The sequence below is a fragment of the Aotus nancymaae genome, unplaced genomic scaffold (assembly GCF_030222135.1).
Source record: "Aotus nancymaae isolate 86718 unplaced genomic scaffold, 86718_ANA_hifiasm-v0.15.2.pri h1tg000003l, whole genome shotgun sequence".
NCBI classification, from domain to species: domain Eukaryota; kingdom Metazoa; phylum Chordata; class Mammalia; order Primates; family Aotidae; genus Aotus; species Aotus nancymaae.
Genome location: NW_026988414.1, coordinates 66,509,025 through 66,527,384, shown reverse-complemented (window position 1 = coordinate 66,527,384; position 18,360 = coordinate 66,509,025). Strand labels below are relative to the sequence as shown.

General features: G+C 53.1%; 1 protein-coding gene and 1 non-coding gene across 7 annotated transcripts in view; both read right to left on the bottom strand.

Moving 5' to 3' along the window:
- Positions 1-284: 284 nt before the first annotated feature.
- On the bottom strand, positions 285-391 carry LOC135277281 (U6 spliceosomal RNA). Its single transcript, XR_010344901.1, has one exon. It is a non-coding gene; the product is annotated as a U6 spliceosomal RNA (small nuclear RNA).
- Positions 392-12,930: 12,539 nt separating this feature from the next.
- MAP2K5 (mitogen-activated protein kinase kinase 5) overlaps positions 12,931-18,360 on the bottom strand; it is a 264,089-nt gene continuing 258,659 nt past the window's right edge. For 5 of the 6 annotated variants that reach the window (XM_064381982.1, XM_064381992.1, XM_064381988.1 and 2 more), the window contains one exon: positions 12,931-13,397. In XM_064381982.1, coding sequence (XP_064238052.1) covers positions 13,293-13,397 — 105 coding nt within the window. In that variant the 3' untranslated portion in view covers positions 12,931-13,292. The remainder of the gene's footprint in view (positions 13,398-18,360) is intronic. The other variant, XM_064382003.1, reaches the window with a different exon arrangement.

Genomic DNA, 18,360 nt, shown 5'->3' with positions numbered 1-18,360 from the left:
ACAATGGTTGAACTAATTTACACTCCCACCAACAGTGTAAAAGTGTTCCTTTTTCTCCACATCCTCTCCAGTATCTGTTTTCTCCAGATTTTTCAATGATTGCCATTCTAACTGGTGCGAGATGGTATCTCAGTGTGGTTTTGATTTGCATTTCTCTAATGACTAGTGATGATGAGCATTTTTTCATATGTTTATTGGCCTCATATGTGTCTTCCTTTGAAAAGTGTGTTCATATACATAACCCATTTTTGAATGGGGTTGTTTTTTTCTTGTAAATCTGTTTTGGAAATATGGAATGCTTCATGAATATGGATGTCATCTTTGTGCAGGAGCCATGCTAATCTTCTCTGTATCATTCCAATTTTAGTATATGTGCTGCTGAAGTGAGCACAAAAGTTTTTTTATTTAAGAATGTTCAATATTGGCCCCCGCTCTCTTCTGGCTTGTAGGGTTTCTGCTGAGAGATCTGCTGTGAGTCTGATTGACTTCCCTTTGTGGGTAACCCAACCTTTCTCTCTGGCTGCCCTTAGCATTTTCTCCTTCATTTCAACCTTGGTGAATCTGACGATTATGTGCCTTGGGGTTGCTCTTCTTGAGGAATATCTTTGTGGTGTTCTCTATATTTCCTGATTTTGAATGTTGATTTGCCTTGTTAGGTTGGAGAAGTTCTCCTCGATAATACCCTGAAGAGTGTTTTCCAGCTTGGATTCATTCTCTCCATCACATTCAGGTACACCCATCAAACGTAGATTAGGTCTTTTCACATAATCCCATATTTCTAGAAGGCTTTGTTCATTTCTTTTCACTCTTTTTTCTCTAATCTTGCCTTCTCATTTTATTTCACTGAGTTGGTCTTCAGTCTCTGATACCCTTTCTTCTGCTTGGTTGATTTTGATTTGGCTATTGAAACCTGTGTATGCTTCGCGAAGTTCTCGTGTTGTGTTTTTCAGGTCCATCAGGTCATTTATATTCTTCTCTAAGCTGTTTATTCTCATTAGCAGTTCATCAAAACTTTTTTTCAAGGTTCTTAGTTTCTTTGCATTTAGTTAGAACATGTTCTTTTAGCTCAGAAAAGTTTGTTATTACCCACCTTCTGAAGCCTGTTTCTGTCAATTCATCAGACTCATTCTCCATCCAGCTTTGTTCCCTTGCTGGTGAGGAGTTGTGATCCCTTGGAGGAGGAGAGGTGTTTGGTTTTGAGTGTTTTCATCCTTTTTGCACTGGTTTCTTCCCATCTTTGTGGATTTATCTACCTGTATCTTTTTAGTTGGTGACTTTTGGGTGGGGTCTCTGAGTGGACGTCATTTTTGTTGATGATGAATTTATTTCTTTCTGTCTTTTAGTTTTCCTTCTAACAGGCCCCTCTGCTGTAGGACTGCTGGAGGTCCACTTCAGACCCTGCTTACCAGGGGATCACCTGCAGCAGCTGCAGAACAGTAAGGGTTTCTGACAATTTCTGCTTCTGTTATCTTCATCCCAGAAGGATACCCGCCAGATGTCAGCCTGAGTTCTCCTTTATGAGGTGTCTCTGTGGATATACAGGGGTCAGCGAGCTGCTTGAGGAGACAGTCTGACCCTTATAGGAGCTCAAGTGCTGAGCTGTGGCTCTGTTGTTCTGTTCAGAGCTGCTGTGCAGGTACGTTTAAGTCTGCTGCAGCGGAACTCATAACGGCCTTTTTTTCCCAGGTGCTCTGTCCTGGGAAGGTAGGACTTTATTTATAAGTTCCTGACATGCTGCTGCCTTTTTTCGGAGATGCCCTGCCCAGCTAGGAGGTAGTCTAGTCACAAGACTCTAGTCTAGCCAGCAGAGGCAGTGCTGAGCTGACGTGGGCTCTGCCCAGCTGCTGTGTGAACTTCCTTGAGGTTTTGTTTATAGAGGTATAGTTAGAACTGCCTCAGTAATGGCAGATTGCCTCGGTAATGGCAGACTGCCTTGGTAATGGTGGACTGCCTCGGTAATGGTGGACTGCCTTGGTAAAGGTGGACTGCCTCAGTAATGGCAGAAGCCCTTCCCCCAACAGAGCTGGACCATTCTGAGTCCTGCTATGCTTGCTGTGAAACTTTTAATCCAGAGTGTTTCAGATTGTTGGTCTTTGTGTGGGTGAGACCTGCCAAGCCAAATCACCTGGCTCCCTGTTTCAGCCCCCTTTTTTTCAGTTGAATGGGCAGCTCTGTCTCCCAGGCATTCCAGGCACCAGTTGAAACGGCACCCAGATTTGTATGAGTTTTTGTGCGGAGATCTACTGCGCCAGCTGAAACAGTCATGCTGGAAACTCACACTTTTTAGCCCGGGAATCTTCTGGTCTGTGGGCAGTAATAACTCGTTTGGAAATGTGGTGATCACTCACCCTCTGCATTGTTCTCACTGGGAACTGCAATCCAGAATTGTTCCCATTCGGCCATCTTGGATCTGCCCCCAGGCTGCTGCCTTTTTTCAGAGATGCCCTGCCCAGCAAGAAGGGAGTCTAGTTGACAGTCTGCCTGCAGAGGCCTTGCTGAGCTGCTGTGGGCTCTGCCTAGTTGCTGTGTAAACTTCCCCAGGACTTCATTTACACAGGCGAAGTTAAAACTGCCTACCTGAGCCTCAGCAATGGTGGATGCCCCTCCGCCCACTGAGCTTGAACATCCCAGGTCCAGCTCAGACTGCTGTGCTGGCTGCAAGAATTTCAAGCCAGTGGATTTTAGCTTGCTGGTCTTCATGGGGGTAGAACCCACCAAGCCAGATCACTTGGCTCCCTGGCTTCAGCCGCCTTTTTCAGGGGAATAAGCGGTTCTGTCTCACTGGTGTTCCAGGTGCCACTAGGGTATGAGAAAAAACAAACAACCAAAAAAAACAGCTGCCCAGTTTTGCACTGGAAACCAGGGCACTGGTGTCGTAAGGAATGGAGGGAATGTTCTGGTCTGTGGCTTGCAAAAAGTATGGGAAAGCATACTATCTGAGCCAGTGTGCCATCCTGTCAGGAAACGTCCCCAGTGACTTCCCTTGGCTAGGAGAGGGAGTTCTCTGGCCCCTTGTGCTTCCTGGGTGAGGCAATGCCCCACCCTGTTTCAGCTTGCCCTCCTTGGGCTGCACCCACTGTCTAATCAGTCCCAGTGAACCTGGTACTTTGGTTGGAAATGCAGAGGTCACTCGCCTTCTGGATTGCTCTCACTGGGAACTGCAGACCAGAGCTGTTCATATTTGGCCATCTTGGTGGAAGTCCTCATAGTCTTTTCTTAATGGTGTTCTTTGAAGGACACACATTTTTAGTTTTCATGGCATCCAATTTTTTCTTTTTTTGTGGTGGGGGGGCTGTTTTGCTTTGGCCTCATATCTAAGAAGGCTTGCTTTGAGACTTCTATATTTTCCTCTAAGAATTTTTATAGTTTTAGCTCTCTTAGTATATGATTAACTCATCTATTTGGAGCTAACATTTGTATATGATGTGAGGTAGGGATCTAAATTCATTCTTTTGCATGTGGATATCCAGTTATCTCAGTACTATTTGTTGAAAGATTATTCTTTCTCCTTTAAATTGTCTTGGCCCCTTGCTGGCTTTTCTGGCCTGAAGAAATGAGTATCTTACCTTCCCCAGAAGAGATGGTACCAGCTTTGCTGGGATTTTGAGTGAACAAGCAGGTGGCCCCCACTTGGGCAGGGAGACTCCCCAGGACTTCTCTGAAACCTCAGCAGGGCCCAGCATAGGCACTAGAGACACCATGAATTCTTCAAATACTTACTCAGTACCTCCTGTGTATCAGGAGCTAGGGACACAGTGGGGATCAAGGCAAGCTAGTCCCTACCCTCTGGAGTTCACACTGCAGTAGGAGATGGGCAAGAAAGATTACTGTAATTCCAAGTGGTGACAATTGCTGTGAAGAAGAAATAAAGCAGGTTAAAGGGTTCAAGAGGGACAGGATTAGGGCTGGGGGTGGCAGTGGTATAGGAAGAGGGTCACTTTTCTATTTCTGTTGACACCAGCTAAGGAACTTGGGTCCTCACTGTGCACCAGACACTATGCTGCACTCTTGGCATCTCTCATCTCATTTTTTTTTCCTAAGAATCTTATGATGCTAGCATACCCATGGCACAGCTGAGGAAGCTGAGGTTCAGAGAGGTGAAGTGATTTGCCCAAAGCCACACAGCCAGGAAATAGTAGCCATAAGACTCAAACCTAGACCTGTCTGAAGTGAAAGCTGTTTCTTCAGCAACACTGCCTCCCTGTAAGATGCAGGCTCTGTTCTCATGGGACTCTTACTCCAGTAAGGGAGATAGAACACCTCCTCGAAGTCGCTCCACCCCAGGCTGGAGTCGCAGCAGAGGCACATGCCCCATGCATCACATGCATGGAAGACAGAGGGCAAAGTGAATCACCACTGGGCGGGGGAGGAGGAAGGTGAAAAGTCTAGACAATATTTGCTGGAGAATGACGGTCCCTGAGCAGTCACCGTGACCTGCACTGCATCCACAGAGGAAGGAGGCCCTATTTCTCCTGGGGAAGGAATATTTAAGAAGTGGGGATTCCCTAGGACTTCGTGGTTGTATGATGGTCTGTGTGTATGTGAGTCAGCGGTGCCTGGCAGGAGGAAGGGGCTAGAAACCAGCCCTTCAGAAGTGTTTTATGATTATCACAGTCAGTAGAAGGGATGATTTAATAATGACATCAACAACACCCACTACTGTAATCACCCTACTTTTCTATTAAGGAAACAGGCTCAGAGAGGTTAGGCATCTTGCCCAGGGTCACATAGTGAGTCAATGGAGGACCCAAGACTTGAACCTAGGTCTATGTGACTCCAAGCCCATGCCTTTCATAGCTATATTCTTCTGCATCCTCCACAGGATTGCCAAGGAAGACCCAGGAGGCTGTGGGGTAGAAAAGAGGGGTTCGATTTGGGTATTTGGAGACTTCCATTGAATCCCACCTCTCCCACTGCCTTGCTGGGACTCTGACCAAGAGATTTAACATTTTCTAAAATGAATTATTATTACAAAATGATACATGTTTGAGTTGCATTTCAAAAGTGCAGAGTAATAGGGGGAAAATGAAAGAGCAGCCACAATCCCATCAGATGCTTTTATAAACATCTTCTTCCCAGCTGGGCACAGTGGCTTATGCCTGTAATTCCAGCACTTTGAGAAGTTATAGTGGGAGGATTGCTTGAGGCCAGGAGTTCGAGACCAGTCTGGACAACATAGTGAGACCGCATCTCTACAAAAAAAACTTTAAAAATAAGCCATGCATGCTGATGTGTGCCTGTAGTCCCAGCTACTTGGGAAGCTGAAGCGGGAGGATCACTTGAGCTCAGGAGGCTGAGGCTGCAGTGAGCTGACGTGGCGCCACTGCACTCCAGCCTGGGCAATAGAACGAGGCCCCATCTCAAATAAATAAATAAGTAAATAACTTGTTCCCAGGCAGCTGGAGGCAGGGAGGGGCAGGTCACTGAAATTTCCTGAAGCCCCACCCACCCCACCTTCCCCTTCATTTATTTAACCACTATTTATTTCTCAAGCATCTCCTGAATGCCAGGCCCTGAGCCAGCTCCTGCCTTCCTGGGGCTCTCACTGAAGTGAGGCAGATAGATGATGTAAGAGCCGGGCGCGGTGGCTCAAGCCTGTAATCCCAGCACTTTGGGAGGCTGAGGCGGGTGGATCACGAGGTCAAGAGATCGAGACCATCCTGGTCAACATGGTGAAACCTCGTCTCTACTAATACAAAAAATTAGCCGGGCATGGTGGCGCGTGCCTGTAATCCCAGCTACTCAGGAGGCTGAGGCAGGAGAATTGCCTGAACCCAGGAGGCGGAGGTTGTGGTGAGCCGATATCGCGCCATTGCACTCCAGCCTGGGTAACAAGAGCGAAACTCCGTCTCAAAAAAAGAAAACACAGAAGGACGATACAGCGAGGTCGGGCAGTGACAGAGGAGCTCCAGGGTGGCAGCAGCCTGTGGGCTGGGCTCCTGTACCCACAGGTGGGCCAGGTCAGGTTGGGTATTGGAAAAGGCCTCCCCATAGGAACTGCGTTTCAGCTGAATCTTGGAGGATGAACAGAAATTAAGCAGGAGGCAGAGGATGGGAGAAGGTGTCCCAGCCTGAGGGAACAGCCTGTGTCATGGCTCAGAGGCAGAGAGGGCTCTGCACATTCAAAGAGCGGAGCGTCGCCCCCTGTGATGGGAACGTGGAGTGGGAGACAGAGATGGGGACGACCCTGCTGCCTGCTGCCCTTGCCAGGGAGCTGGGAGACCAAATGAGATCAGTGTGAAGGCAGTTTGCCACGTGCAGCTCAGATTACAAGGCAAATAGGATTTCTTTCCTTTCTTTCTTTCTTCCTTTTTTTTTTTTTTTTTTTTGAGATGGAGTTTCGCTCTTCTTGCCCAGGCTGGAGTGCAATGGCATGATCTCAGCTCACTACAATCTCCGCCTCCCAGGTTCAAGCGATTCTCCTGCCTCAGCCTCCAGAGTAGCTGGGATTACAGGAGTCCACCACTGTGCCTGGCTAATTTTTTGTATTTTTAGTAGAGACGGAGTTTCACCACGTTGGCCAGGCTAGTCTCAAACTCCTGACCTGGTGATCCACCCGCCTCAGCCTCCCAAAGTGCTGGGATTACAGGCGTGAGCCACCGTGCCTGGTGGGATTTCTTTTCTATCTCAAAACTTTATTCCCACATTTCTGCCCTCATTATTGTTCCCAGTGTGTGCCCTGTTGATCTCCCTACGCCCACTCGCCCCAAAGTGGGGAAAAAAGATAAAAAGGGCAAATTCCTGGGAAAGACCAGCCGCACAGTTTGACTGGATGCTTTTAACTAAGTCTGCGGGCAGGAGAGACTTTTTATCCCTTGCAAGTTAATGCAAACTGTTAGGGAGATAAATAAATGACAGAGCTGCCGATGGACTGTTGGGCTCAAAGGAGGGACATTTGTCTCACTTTAGAAGAAGGACCTGGAGGGCTCAGCCCCATCGACTCGTTCATTGTGCTGTTATCTGCCCGAGAGGTGGTGACACCACAGCAATTAAGACAAACTTGAGTCTATAAGTTTGCGCCTGCAATCTCGTGGCTTCAAAACAAGACAAATGATACCGCCAAAGGAGGAAACAAAGTCTTTTTCAGACTCTGTCCAAAGTCACAGCGGATATTTGTGGTTGTTCAGCAGAAAATTTGTCATGATGAGGTCTGGGGTCTGCTGCCTCCCCCGCCCCACATCATAATCCACTCCTGTGGCTCATGCCAGCCCAGGCAGCCTCAGGGGCTCCCCCCACTGCCAGCCACGGCCTGCCCTGCCTGCCCACTAGTTAAAAGCATCTCTGGTGGGTCAGGATGTGATTTCTGCCAAGGCAGAAAGGAGTCATGAGAAAGCCAGCAAGTGCCACGGCGGCTTGCTCTGTGCCATGGAGGCCACTGCCCTCGCCCCACTTTCCGTACGAGCAGCCAGCACCTACCAAGGACCAGGCTCAGGGCAGATGTCCTGAGCTGCTGACTGCTTCCCCTGGACTGGTTCCCCTGCAGACCTCTTTGCACTCCCCATTCCTGACCCCACATGGCCACGCCTGTTGCCTTTGCTGCAGCACCTTGGCTGATGCCGGCTCAGCCTCCTCCTTCGTGCCTCCCACCTGCGCTTGGATTGAACTGCTTCTTCCGGTTGCATGAAGTGAAAACACCTGCTTCCCCAAAGTAGAAGCAGGGACCTGGTCCGGGTGCAGTCCTGGGGATCCACCTGGCCCCGGGATTGGAGTTGGGCTGCTGTGAGCCGGTGCAGCTCCCCTCTCCACGCTCTTCTGCCCACTGCTGGGCACTGCCTCCCTCCCTCACCCTGGGACCTGGGACCGTCTTTCCCTCCCACCATCCTCCCTCTATGCCCTTCTTTCTCAAGGACATTTCTGTGACTGAGAACACAGGCTCCCATTCTCCCCCACAACCCTTTTTTTTTTTTTTTTTTTGAGACAGGGTCTCTGTTGCCTATGCTGGAGTGCAGTGGCGGGATCACAGCTCACTGCAGCACGCTCCCCCGCCAGGCTCAGGTGATCCTCCCACCCCAACCTCCCGAATAGCTGGGACGACAGGCATGTGCCACAACACCTGGCTAATTTTTGTAAAACAGGGTTTTGCCATGTTGCCAAGGCTGGTCTCAAACTCCTGAACCTGCCCCGGCCTCCCAAAGTGCTGGGATTACAGGCAAGAGCCACCACACCCGACCAGGCTCTCATTGTAATAGGGGCCAGACTTAGCTAAAGGTCGAAGCTCCAAGGGGGAGTCTGGGCAGCAGTCATGGGGATGGAAGACAGCTCTGAGGTGGCATCATGGCCCTCTCTGGGCTCCATCCCATGTGGAGGCAGCTGTCCAGCTCCTTCTGAACCAACCTGTGTGATGGGGGTCCAGAGGCTGCCAGGCTGCAGGCCCAGCATCACCCCGAGGCTTCACCGGAGCTTCCACCCTGGCCTGACACCTGGAAGCATATGCCCCCGCTAAGATGCAGGTCTGCTCAGGCAGGGCACCCGCAGCTTCCCTCAGTGAGGCTGTACCATCCAGCCCAGCTCGCACTGGCCTGACCACCCCCCAAACTGGGCTGGGCCTTGGGTAAGGGCTCTGGGTCACACTGCTTTGCACCACAGGGCCCCCACCACACCTGGAGAAGAGGGTTCCAGCTCTCCTCCCTCCGCCCCCCACAGACTTCCTGGAGCATCTCCGAAGCCCTGGGATTCTGTATCCTGCATTTCCCGCATGGGAAAACCACACAGAAGCAGGGACGATGGGCTGAGTGTGAGGGGCCTCCTGTCCTCCAAGCTAGGGCCCTAGAAGCAGAGGAGGCACCTGCCTCTCCTTGTGACCTGGGAGTCCCGTGAGGACTTGAGGATTTGGCCTGGGAGTGTCCCAGAAACACTCCCTTCTAGGCTCCCCTGAAGGTCTGAGAGGCCTGAGGCTGCCTCCAACGAGGGTCTGGCCTCTCAAAGGCTGCGGTTAGAAAGCGAATGGGTGATATTGAGGGTTGAAGCAAGAGATCCAAGCAGGACAGTGACAGCCCCCAAGGGCCTCAGGTCTGAGGGCCCCATCCCTGCACCCCACCTTCCCTCCTCCTGCCCTCCCACACCACAGGCACCCTCCCTGTGCAGGTCCTGGGCCAGGTCCTGGGATAGAGGCGAGTCAGCCTCACCCTGCCCTTGAGGGGCTCAGTGTATATCCAGAGAAGGAAATAAAGAAGCTGCCAAGAGGAGGTGCCGTTTGAGAGGGGCCTGAACGGAAGAAAAGGAATTAGTCACGTGGATGGGGTGAGGGTGGGCGGGGGTGGCTTTCCAGCAGGGGACAAACTCGTGCTGGCCAGGCCAGTCTCTGGCACTGCAGTGTTCTAGGTCTCAGCCCTCCCGTGACCTCTGAGGGTAGGGGCAGCTTGGCCTCTGGACCCCAAGGGTGACTGGAGGAACCTGCCTCCGGCCAGAGGGGTCTTAGCACAAGGACCCCCCAGGAGTCATTTGGCTCCCGATCTTCCTAACTTCAAGCCAGAGGGGAATTTATAGTTGGGGGCTACCCCAAAGCAGGCGCCCTTGACTAGAGGTCATAAGTGCGTGGGCTCCAGGGTCTCCACGAACCCTAAAGTTGTGAACAAAATTCTGTGCGTGCATGCATGTGGGTGATGTAATTCAGGGGCAGGGATGCTCATGGGATGAGCCCAAGTGGTGAGAACTCTGCTCTGGGACGTCAGGGCTGGGAGGTGCTCCAGGGACACTGTGAGATCAACCCTGCACGGACAGATGAGGAAACAGACTCAGACAGGAGACGTTCTTTGTTCAAGATCGCCCTGAAAGCTGGTCTCCGGGCCAAAGCCTGCATCTGGAGCAGTGTCTCTCAGTGCTGTGGGGGCCGCTCTGCACCCATATCCCTGGGGAGCTGGGCAAAGAGCAGGGTCTCTCAGTGCTGTAGGGGGGCGCTCTGCACCCATATCCCTGGGGAGTGCTGTGGGGGGCGCTCTGCACCCATATCCCTGGGGAGTGCTGTGGGGGGCGCTCTGCACCCATATCCCTGGGGAGTGCTGTGGGGGGCGCTCTGCACCCATATCCCTGGGGAGTGCTGTGGGGGGCGCTCTGCACCCATATCCCTGGGGAGTGCTGTGGGGGGCTCTCTGCACCCATATCCCTGGGGAGCTGGTCAAAGAGCAGGGTCTCTCAGTGCTGTGGGGGCACTCTGCACCCATATCCCTGGGGAGTGCTGTGGGGGGCGCTCTGCACCCATATCCCTGGGGAGTGCTGTGGGGGGCGCTCTGCACCCATATCCCTGGGGAGTGCTGTGGGGGGCGCTCTGCACCCATATCCCTGGGGAGCTGGTCAAAGAGCAGATCCTTGGCCCCTTCCCAAAGGTATTAGCATTATCTCGGCAAACCGGAGTTTGGGAACCTCTGTGGTAGAGGACAAGGTGTGTGCGTGTGTACACGTGTGTGCACATATGTGTGCTGTGTGGAGTTGACTAGCAGAGCCGTGATTAAGAGTGGAGCGCTGAGTCCCAAACAGCGCTTTGCTATTTGTTGGGTGACCTTGGGTAAGTCACTTGGCCCGTGGTTCAGTTTCTTCATCTGTAAAATGGGCAGAATAATCGTATCACCATCTACCTCCTGGGATCACGGTGGGGATTAAACAAGTTGATAGAGTAAGCCCTAAGCACGCTGCCCAGCATGGTACCTGCTTATTTTTCCTACCGCCCTTGACTTGGGATTTGGGCATGACAGGCTTGTTGGATGGATCTTCTCAAAATGAGGACATGCTTTAGTCTGGGTGGTGGCTGCTTCACATTCTGGGGCAGTCAGCCCCGTGTGGGAGCCCCTGAGCTTTCCCCACTCTCTGAGAGCCTCTTCCTGAGAAAGTCCATCACGCAGTGCTGCCGGCAGCTCTCCCTGCCCTGAGCACTGGGCCAGGGAGCACGGTCTTCATGGCCGCGGCCCCATCCAATTCTGTGACCTTCCAAGCCCCAGGGAAATGGCAGGTGCTCAGAGAAAGCTGGAGGCCTGTGCCTTGAAAAGTGTTACGAAAAAGATGATCTGACCCCGCCCTGGGAAGCCACGTGATGCCTCACACAGGGTGCCCTTTCCTGGGCACTGGACTGTGCATGCACAGTCCATCATTTTGGCCATTTGACCCACATACATTGTGCAGAGCCGAGGCCTTGTTCTTTGTACTGGGGATACCATGTGAAAAAGACCAGAATCTCTGCCCTTATGGAGACTCTATTCTGACGGAGGGCGGGGGAGGAAGGAGACAGAAGAGAAAGTAAGTGGAGTGTCGCACAGTTCTGAACGCGGCAGAGGAAAACGGTGCAAGCGAGGGGCACATGCGGTCCAGGGCAGGTGCGGGAGCTTGCGATTTTGGAGTGCTTAGGTGGGTCTCACTGAGATGCCGTTTAAGCTGAGACCTGCAGGCGTAGAGGTGAGCCATGTGGGCGCATGGGGGAAGTCTGCTTCAGGCACCAAGTGCAAAGGCCTACGTTAGCTGGCGTGATACTAGCTGCTAGTAACATGGAAAACCACAATCAAAATAATTGAGTCCCTACCTAGCTCAATTAAACTTCATTTATTTATTTGAGATGGAGTTTCATTCTTGTTTCCCAGGCTGGAGTGCAGTGGTGAACTCCGCCTCCCGGGTTCAAGCGATTCTCCTGCCTCAGCCTCCTGAGTAGCTGGGATTACAGGCGTACGATACCACACCTGGCTAATTTTGTATTTTTAGTAGAGATGGAGTTTCTCCATGTTGGGCAGACTAGTCTCAAACTCCCAACCTCAGGTGATCCGCCTGCCTCGGCCTCTCAAAGTGCCGGGATTATAGGCATGAGCCACTATGCTTAGCCTATTTATTTTTGAGACAGGGTCTCAGTGTCATCCAGGCTGGAGTGCAGTGGCACCATCAGGGCTCATTTAGTAGCTGGACCACAGGCATCCACCACCACACCTTGCTAATTTTTTAAGTTTTGTTAGAGACAGGTTCTCACTATGTTGGCTCAGGCTGGTCTTGAACTCATGGGCTCAAGTAATCCTCCACCTCAACCTCCCGAAGTGTTGGGGTTACAGGCCAAAGCCACTGTGCCTGGCCCCAAACTCACCCTTTTATAATAGCACCAATCCCACCCATGAGCTGGAGATTCAGCTGGGCAGCGGCTCCCTAGCAACGTGGTAGCCTATGGAGGGAGTGTGAACCTTCCATGGCTGGGTGTCTCTGCTGTAACCCTGGGTGGTGATGTGCCCAGATGTTCAAGGAGCAGCAAGGAGATCAACTGGCTGGAGTCGAGAGAATTTGAGGCAAAGGAACCAATATTCTTTGAGGGCAAAGACAGCAGGACTTCCTGGCAGGCTGGATGCGGGTGTGAAAAGGGAGTCAAGGCTATGTCCTGGTGTTTTTGAGAGTGCCAAATGGCTTGGGCACTGGGAGGACGGAGATGCCATTTACTGAGACAGGAAAGCTGCAGGAAGAGGTCCGGGTGGGGCGGGGATTAGGAATTTGCTTCTGGACGTGTTGACATGCTGCTCAGACCTCCAAGTGGAAACTCAAGCCCCTTGGAGCCTCAGCTCCTCCCCTGTAAAATGGGGGTAGCCAGGCTAACCTGGCACGTGACTGAGGGTACTGCCTGAGAGGAGCGGCAGCTGTGGAGTCAAGGGGTGGGGGTGGGAGTGGAGAAGGGCCTCTCAGAACAGCCCACTCCCTCCTAGGCCACGCAGGTAGAGCGGACATGTCTGGCAGTTCAGTGAGGAGCTCAGGGCGGGGGCCTGAGATCCAGGCCGACTCCCTGCCATGGGACCCGTCCGGGTGCCGCCGTGCTGCGGGCCTCAGCAGAGCACTGCAAGGAGCGAGCGGGGCGCTTGCAGGTGCCTGGACGGGCAGCTGGCACCGTCACACACATCCCTGCTGAAGTGGAGACCCCACCTGCCCCCAGCTCTGGGGGGCGACAGACCCACTAGACAACACAACCCTCATGGCAGAGGCTGTCACAAAGCAGTAATACTTTTATTCCCATCAGTGATGCTGACAGGCCTGACCCTTTACAGAGAAAAAGGGTAGGAAAATAGAAGTGGGCAGGGGCCCCGGGCGCCTCCATTCTCGCTGCCCCACCCTTTATCCCCTGCCAGCGTCGGCGCCTCCAGACCAGAAGGTGTAGGGAGGGCCTGGTGGGGCGGGCTACACATGGGGCTCCCCAGGTAAGGCCACCTGCTGGCAGAGACGAAGGCGACGGCAGGGAAGCCTGGGCCCAGCAAAGCTCTTCTGGCGCAGGTAGCGTATGGAGAGGGTGATAGGTGGGTGGTTCTCCTTGGTGACCAGTCCTGGGCTTTCAGCTCCCCACTGCGGCTTCATGGGGGTCCCTGCTGGCTCCGCCGCTCCTCCAACACCCTGCACACCCACATGGACACCACAGCGGCGTTTCCGTCATTGAACTGCATGATGAACGGGTGGCCCTGTGGGGAAGAGGAGGCGGCTGTGATAGGCAGTCCGAGGACTCCAGCGCTCACTACGCTTTCCAGGGCCTGCGCTCAGCCTGGATCTGATCTCTCCCCAATAACCCCAATGAGGGTTCTGTGAGGTAATGAGGGTGGCCATCAGCTCCATTTCACAGCCTAGATAGCTGAGGCCCAGGGACGGGCAGTGACGTACTGGTAGTCTGGAGTGCTGGTTGGCACACCTCAGATTCTGCAACCTCTTCCTGAGGCTGGGACTGGCCTGGAAAGTGCTTAAGGGCGAGGGGCTGTCCTCACCACAGACTGCCTGGCCCTTCCTCTGCCCGGCATCACTCACACAGCCCATCGGCCAAGGCCGGGCTCCTGTGTTGCCAGTTTTCTGGTTCAGTTGCTGCTCAGAGACAAAGAATCGTACCGCCAGAGGCTGTGTCAGGCCCCGGTAGTTCTCCCCTTTGTCTATAGCTCTCCTATAAAGAAGTCATCACCTGCGGCCAGAGGGAAGGCCAACATGTCAGGGGAAGTAGGGGTGGGAAGAACGTGCTGGGCTGTGCACAGTATCCCTGGGTTCCTGGTGAGTTCAGTGGGCGCTGGACTCTGGAGCGCTGGCACTGTTGCCCTGTGGCCTGCCTCCGGTTCTAACCCACTTGGCCCACAGGCAGACCAGGGTCTGTTTAGCCAGTTCTCTTCTCTGCTGTCCTGAAGCACCAAGATTTATATCCACAATCTTAGGGTCCTCCTGGGAACTCCCAGGGAAGGTCAGAAAAAAGCAGGGACAGCCCCAAGGTTGCCAGGCCACAAGTCAGAGGTGAAAGGAAAAGTGCAGAGCCTGCTCTTTCCTTCTCTTCACTACGCAGCTTCTTGCCTAGGAACTTACACCTGGTGGCTTTCTCGCCTACCAAAAGCTTTGCAACTTGCACGGTGAGACTTGGGGAGCCATAGCGAGGAGAGAGAATGCGGGAGATGAGGAACCCTGTGCCTCCCCCCAGCTCTTTTCCCTCCACATCCAGCACCTGCTTCCTTGCTCCCTCCAGCTTTCTCAGCCCCTCTTGGGCCTGTCCTCTGCCTGCACAGCCTAAGCTGGACTTTCAGGGTGGGTCTCCCAACACACCCAGCCTTGACTGCAGCCCCAGAGAGCCTGCTTGAAGAGCTGCACGGCATCGCCACGAGCTCATCACAAAGCCAAGAGCGATGTGGACCCTGGCTGTCCCAACTCAGTGTCCACAGGGGCTGTCAAGGACCAGGCCTGGGGAGAGCAGGGGACGGCAGGGCTCCTCTGGACCACAGGTCAGACCTGCTGGGGACAAGAGAAGAATGCCTGAGCCACCTCGCCCTGCCCCAGCCTTCCCAATAGAGGTTTGAAAACCTGCCCTGGGGGCACTGTGCGTGGGTCTAGCTCAGAGGCACACAGAGCACTGTGAGAGTTGTGAGGAGGAGGAGGAAACTCGGCTTCAAAAATGCCAAGGTACCCAACCCTGGGCAGGGACCCGCTGAGGCCAGGGTGGAGCTAGGCCTGGAGCCCAGCTGGGCACTTCCCATGATCTGCTCACAGCACTCTGGGAGGCTCCTAACATACCTGCGGGACCCGAGGCTTCGGGGGCCATGGAGGCCAGGCTGGGTGAGGCCCTGTGGGTGGCAGAGGCCTGGGCTGTGGGCTGAGGCAGGAGTGGCCCAGGAAGGACTGGACTTTGGCTTCCGTCGTGTTCTCCTCCCCATATATATGCCCACCTATGGCTGCTTTCCCAAATCGCTGCCTAGACACAGGAAATCCTCCCCAAGTCCACGTGTGCACACTTCCTCTCAGGAGGGGCAACCTCGTGCCCTTCTGAAGAACAAAGGGAGAAGCTGTGCTCACGAGTGACGGGCCCCTCCCCCCAAGCCCGGAGTAACACAGTGTCACTTTCCCAGAATGTCGGGTGACTTTGGGGCCCATATGCTCCATCTCTGTTATCATCTGTTCCGGAACAAGCAGAGCGGAACTGCAGGAGGCAGCGTGGAGGCATTCCTCCACGTTACAGAAGGGCGGATGGCCGCGCTGCAGGGAGGCAGTTTGCCCAAGTGCCCTGGTAGGTGAGGGGAGAGGCTGCTCGCTGGCATCCTCAGCTCTGGTGGAGACGCCAGCCTCTCCTGCCCTCCTCGGCTGGGAGGTGACCTCGTCTCCTGCTGAGGCACATTGTATCTCTGATACTTTACCCCACCTGCAAGGGAGAGACCTGGACCCATTGGCTTTGTCCCCAGCCACTGTTGATTGGTTCAGGGTGGCTGCCTGAGAGGGAGAATCACAGGACACAGAGCAGGGGACAGAATTCATGGAGGGGACCCAGTGTCCTAGGCTGTGACCTGTGGACTTGGTAGCTGCTGGCAGCCATTCACCACCATTTGACCCAACACACAGAGAAAGCCAGTGTGCAGGGCCCAGGAGCAGGAGGTGCTGTCCAGAGGCAGGCAGGAGAGGGGTCCTGACAGCACTGGAGACCCCGGGGCCATTATACCCAGGGCCTGGCAGCGTTTCTGCCTGCAGGGTCCACAGGGTCACAGGGTCCTGTGAGGCACCTCACAGGCTGGGGCTGGTTTCTGTTCTTTGCAACCAAAGAAGTGTTAACTCACACAGGTGGGCACAGTCACCTCCACTTTACTGACAGGCTGCAGGGTCACAGCTGACCTGCCTGAGCAGAAAGAATACAGCTGCCAGAGGCAGGATGACTCCAACAGTGGGACACAGGGAGACTGGGGGAGGTGCTGGCATCACCTGGGCAGACAGCCTCAGCAAAGGGGCTGAGGAGCACGATGCGGGATACTGGTGGAAACGTCACAGTCATGAAGATGAACTGTGGTTGCTCACCTCTCCCTCCTCCACATGGGCACCAGTCAGCCTGTCGCTAGTTTGACTCTTCCCCTCCGTACTAAATGTCCCTAATTCCTGCCCATGTGTTGCACTGGGGTGAGATGCCTTCCTGCTGGACTGACAGCAGGATGCTCCTGGGCCCCTCCCGAGTGAAGGGAGGAGGGCAGGGCTGGGTGTGCTGGTCGTGTGGGCAAGAATGGAGGCTCTGAGCCTGCTGCAGTGTGTGATGCTGCCTGAGGCTCGGGGGGCTGCGCCTCCAGTCCAGTGCTCATTTAGTGACACCTCGCTGTCTGCCCTGAGTTGGGCTTTCAGCTTCTTCCCAAATAGGAATGTACCTATTTAGGGCCCCCATACTTTCATCTCTTTGTATAACTTTCTAAAGAACATGCATTTGAATAATAATTTGCTGGTGTGGCTGAAGGGCCTGGTGCAATGCCTGGCACGTGGTCGGCCCTCATGAAAAGGTGACTTGTATATTCTGTATGTATGCGTCTACTCATTGAGCACTTGCTGTGTACAGGCACTGCTGAATGCCTTACATCAGCACACAGCTCTCTTGAACCCTGCGGGCACCCCCATTTTATAAAGGAAACTAAAGCTCTAGGAAACTTGGTGCTATGGGATAAGGTCAGGGAAAGTGGCAGAGTTAGAGTTTAAACCCAGGACACTCTTCTACCACGGAAGACACCACACTGCCTGCCTACTGGTGGTGTGTCTCTGGGGGATGGCTCCATAAACTGTGGCTGCTCTAGACATTTGGTGGCTCTCTGGACACAGGACTTGTGATCTCTGGATCTCACCCCTCAGGGTGAGCACCAAGCACCCCCTCTCCCACCATGGGTGCTGCATGGGACAGGATGCCAAGGACCCATGAACCTGTGTAAGCAGTAAGCCTGCCTATTAAAGAGTCCAACAAGCTGCTGCTGGACAGGGCAGCCCTGTGATCAGGTGACAGCCCTGTAAATGGTGATTTGTGAGGCTGAAGGGGCCTCCAAATGCCAACCCAATAACCATCCCTTCGCCTTTCCTTGCTGGACCTGTGAGCCTTGCTTGAAGGCTCTGTGCATCTCCCTTTAGGATTCCTGCCTGGCTGCGGTAACCCTTCTGTCCCTTCTCACACTAATGGAGGAGTGTCAGGACTGGATGGGATCTCACAGTCCAGCGGAGCCATAGGGCGTGAGGTGTTTTGGGGGCTCTGCAGCTATTTCAAATTCTATTAAGAAATGTTTTATAGTTTTAAAAACCAATTTTAAAAAATAACATACACTCACCTATGGTCAATCAAAGGGTTACACTGAATATTGGTGATGTGTTACCTCGTACTGTGATGTTACTTTTTGCAGCTCTTAGAGTCCGCTTATTAGATCTGTGCGTATTATTCAGCTTCTTACATGAACAAGCACGGGCTAGGAGGGCTGCTGTGGGGCACTGGTCATTTGAAAACAGACGTCCATTCAGGATGTACGCACATGTGAAGCTGTGTGAGTACCAGAGCCCAGCTACACTGAGTCCCTTCATGCGCATCGGGGTGGGGAGATGCAGCATGGTCAAAGGCTCTGAGTTCCCGTCAGTTCCTGTAAGTTCCGAGTACCATTCGACTGACCAATATATTTACTGCAAGTAACTCATATGAACAGTTGGTCATTGCCGTCAGCGACTAACTGTAAAATAACATGTTTCTGCTAGTCCTTTCTTAAACATCTACATTGGTTTGATGGATGCCTAAGTTGAGAAGGCAGCTGGGTGGGTGAGGTTTTCCTTGGCACTGTGCTACTGAGGCAGTATACAGAAGCTGCGTGTACATATGAGAGTGCCATATGAGGTCACTGTCCCACGTGACCCTGGTTCTCAGAAATGTTGTGTCCTTCAAGAGAAGTCTCATGAATGACTTGAAAAAGTGTCCACAATGGATACTAATACATTCAAGCTAAAAAAACCCTGCTCTTTTCTACATTAATGAAGTCTTGCATTAATTTTACATAATAAAACATGTTCCACGTTTTAGAGCTACCAATCTAATCCCTACATACCCGGGAGAAGACTTGCGATTAGAGAAGTTAAATAAATAATTTATGGAAGGATGCACAGGTGTCCAGTGCCTGCTGAACCGCTGACAAGCGG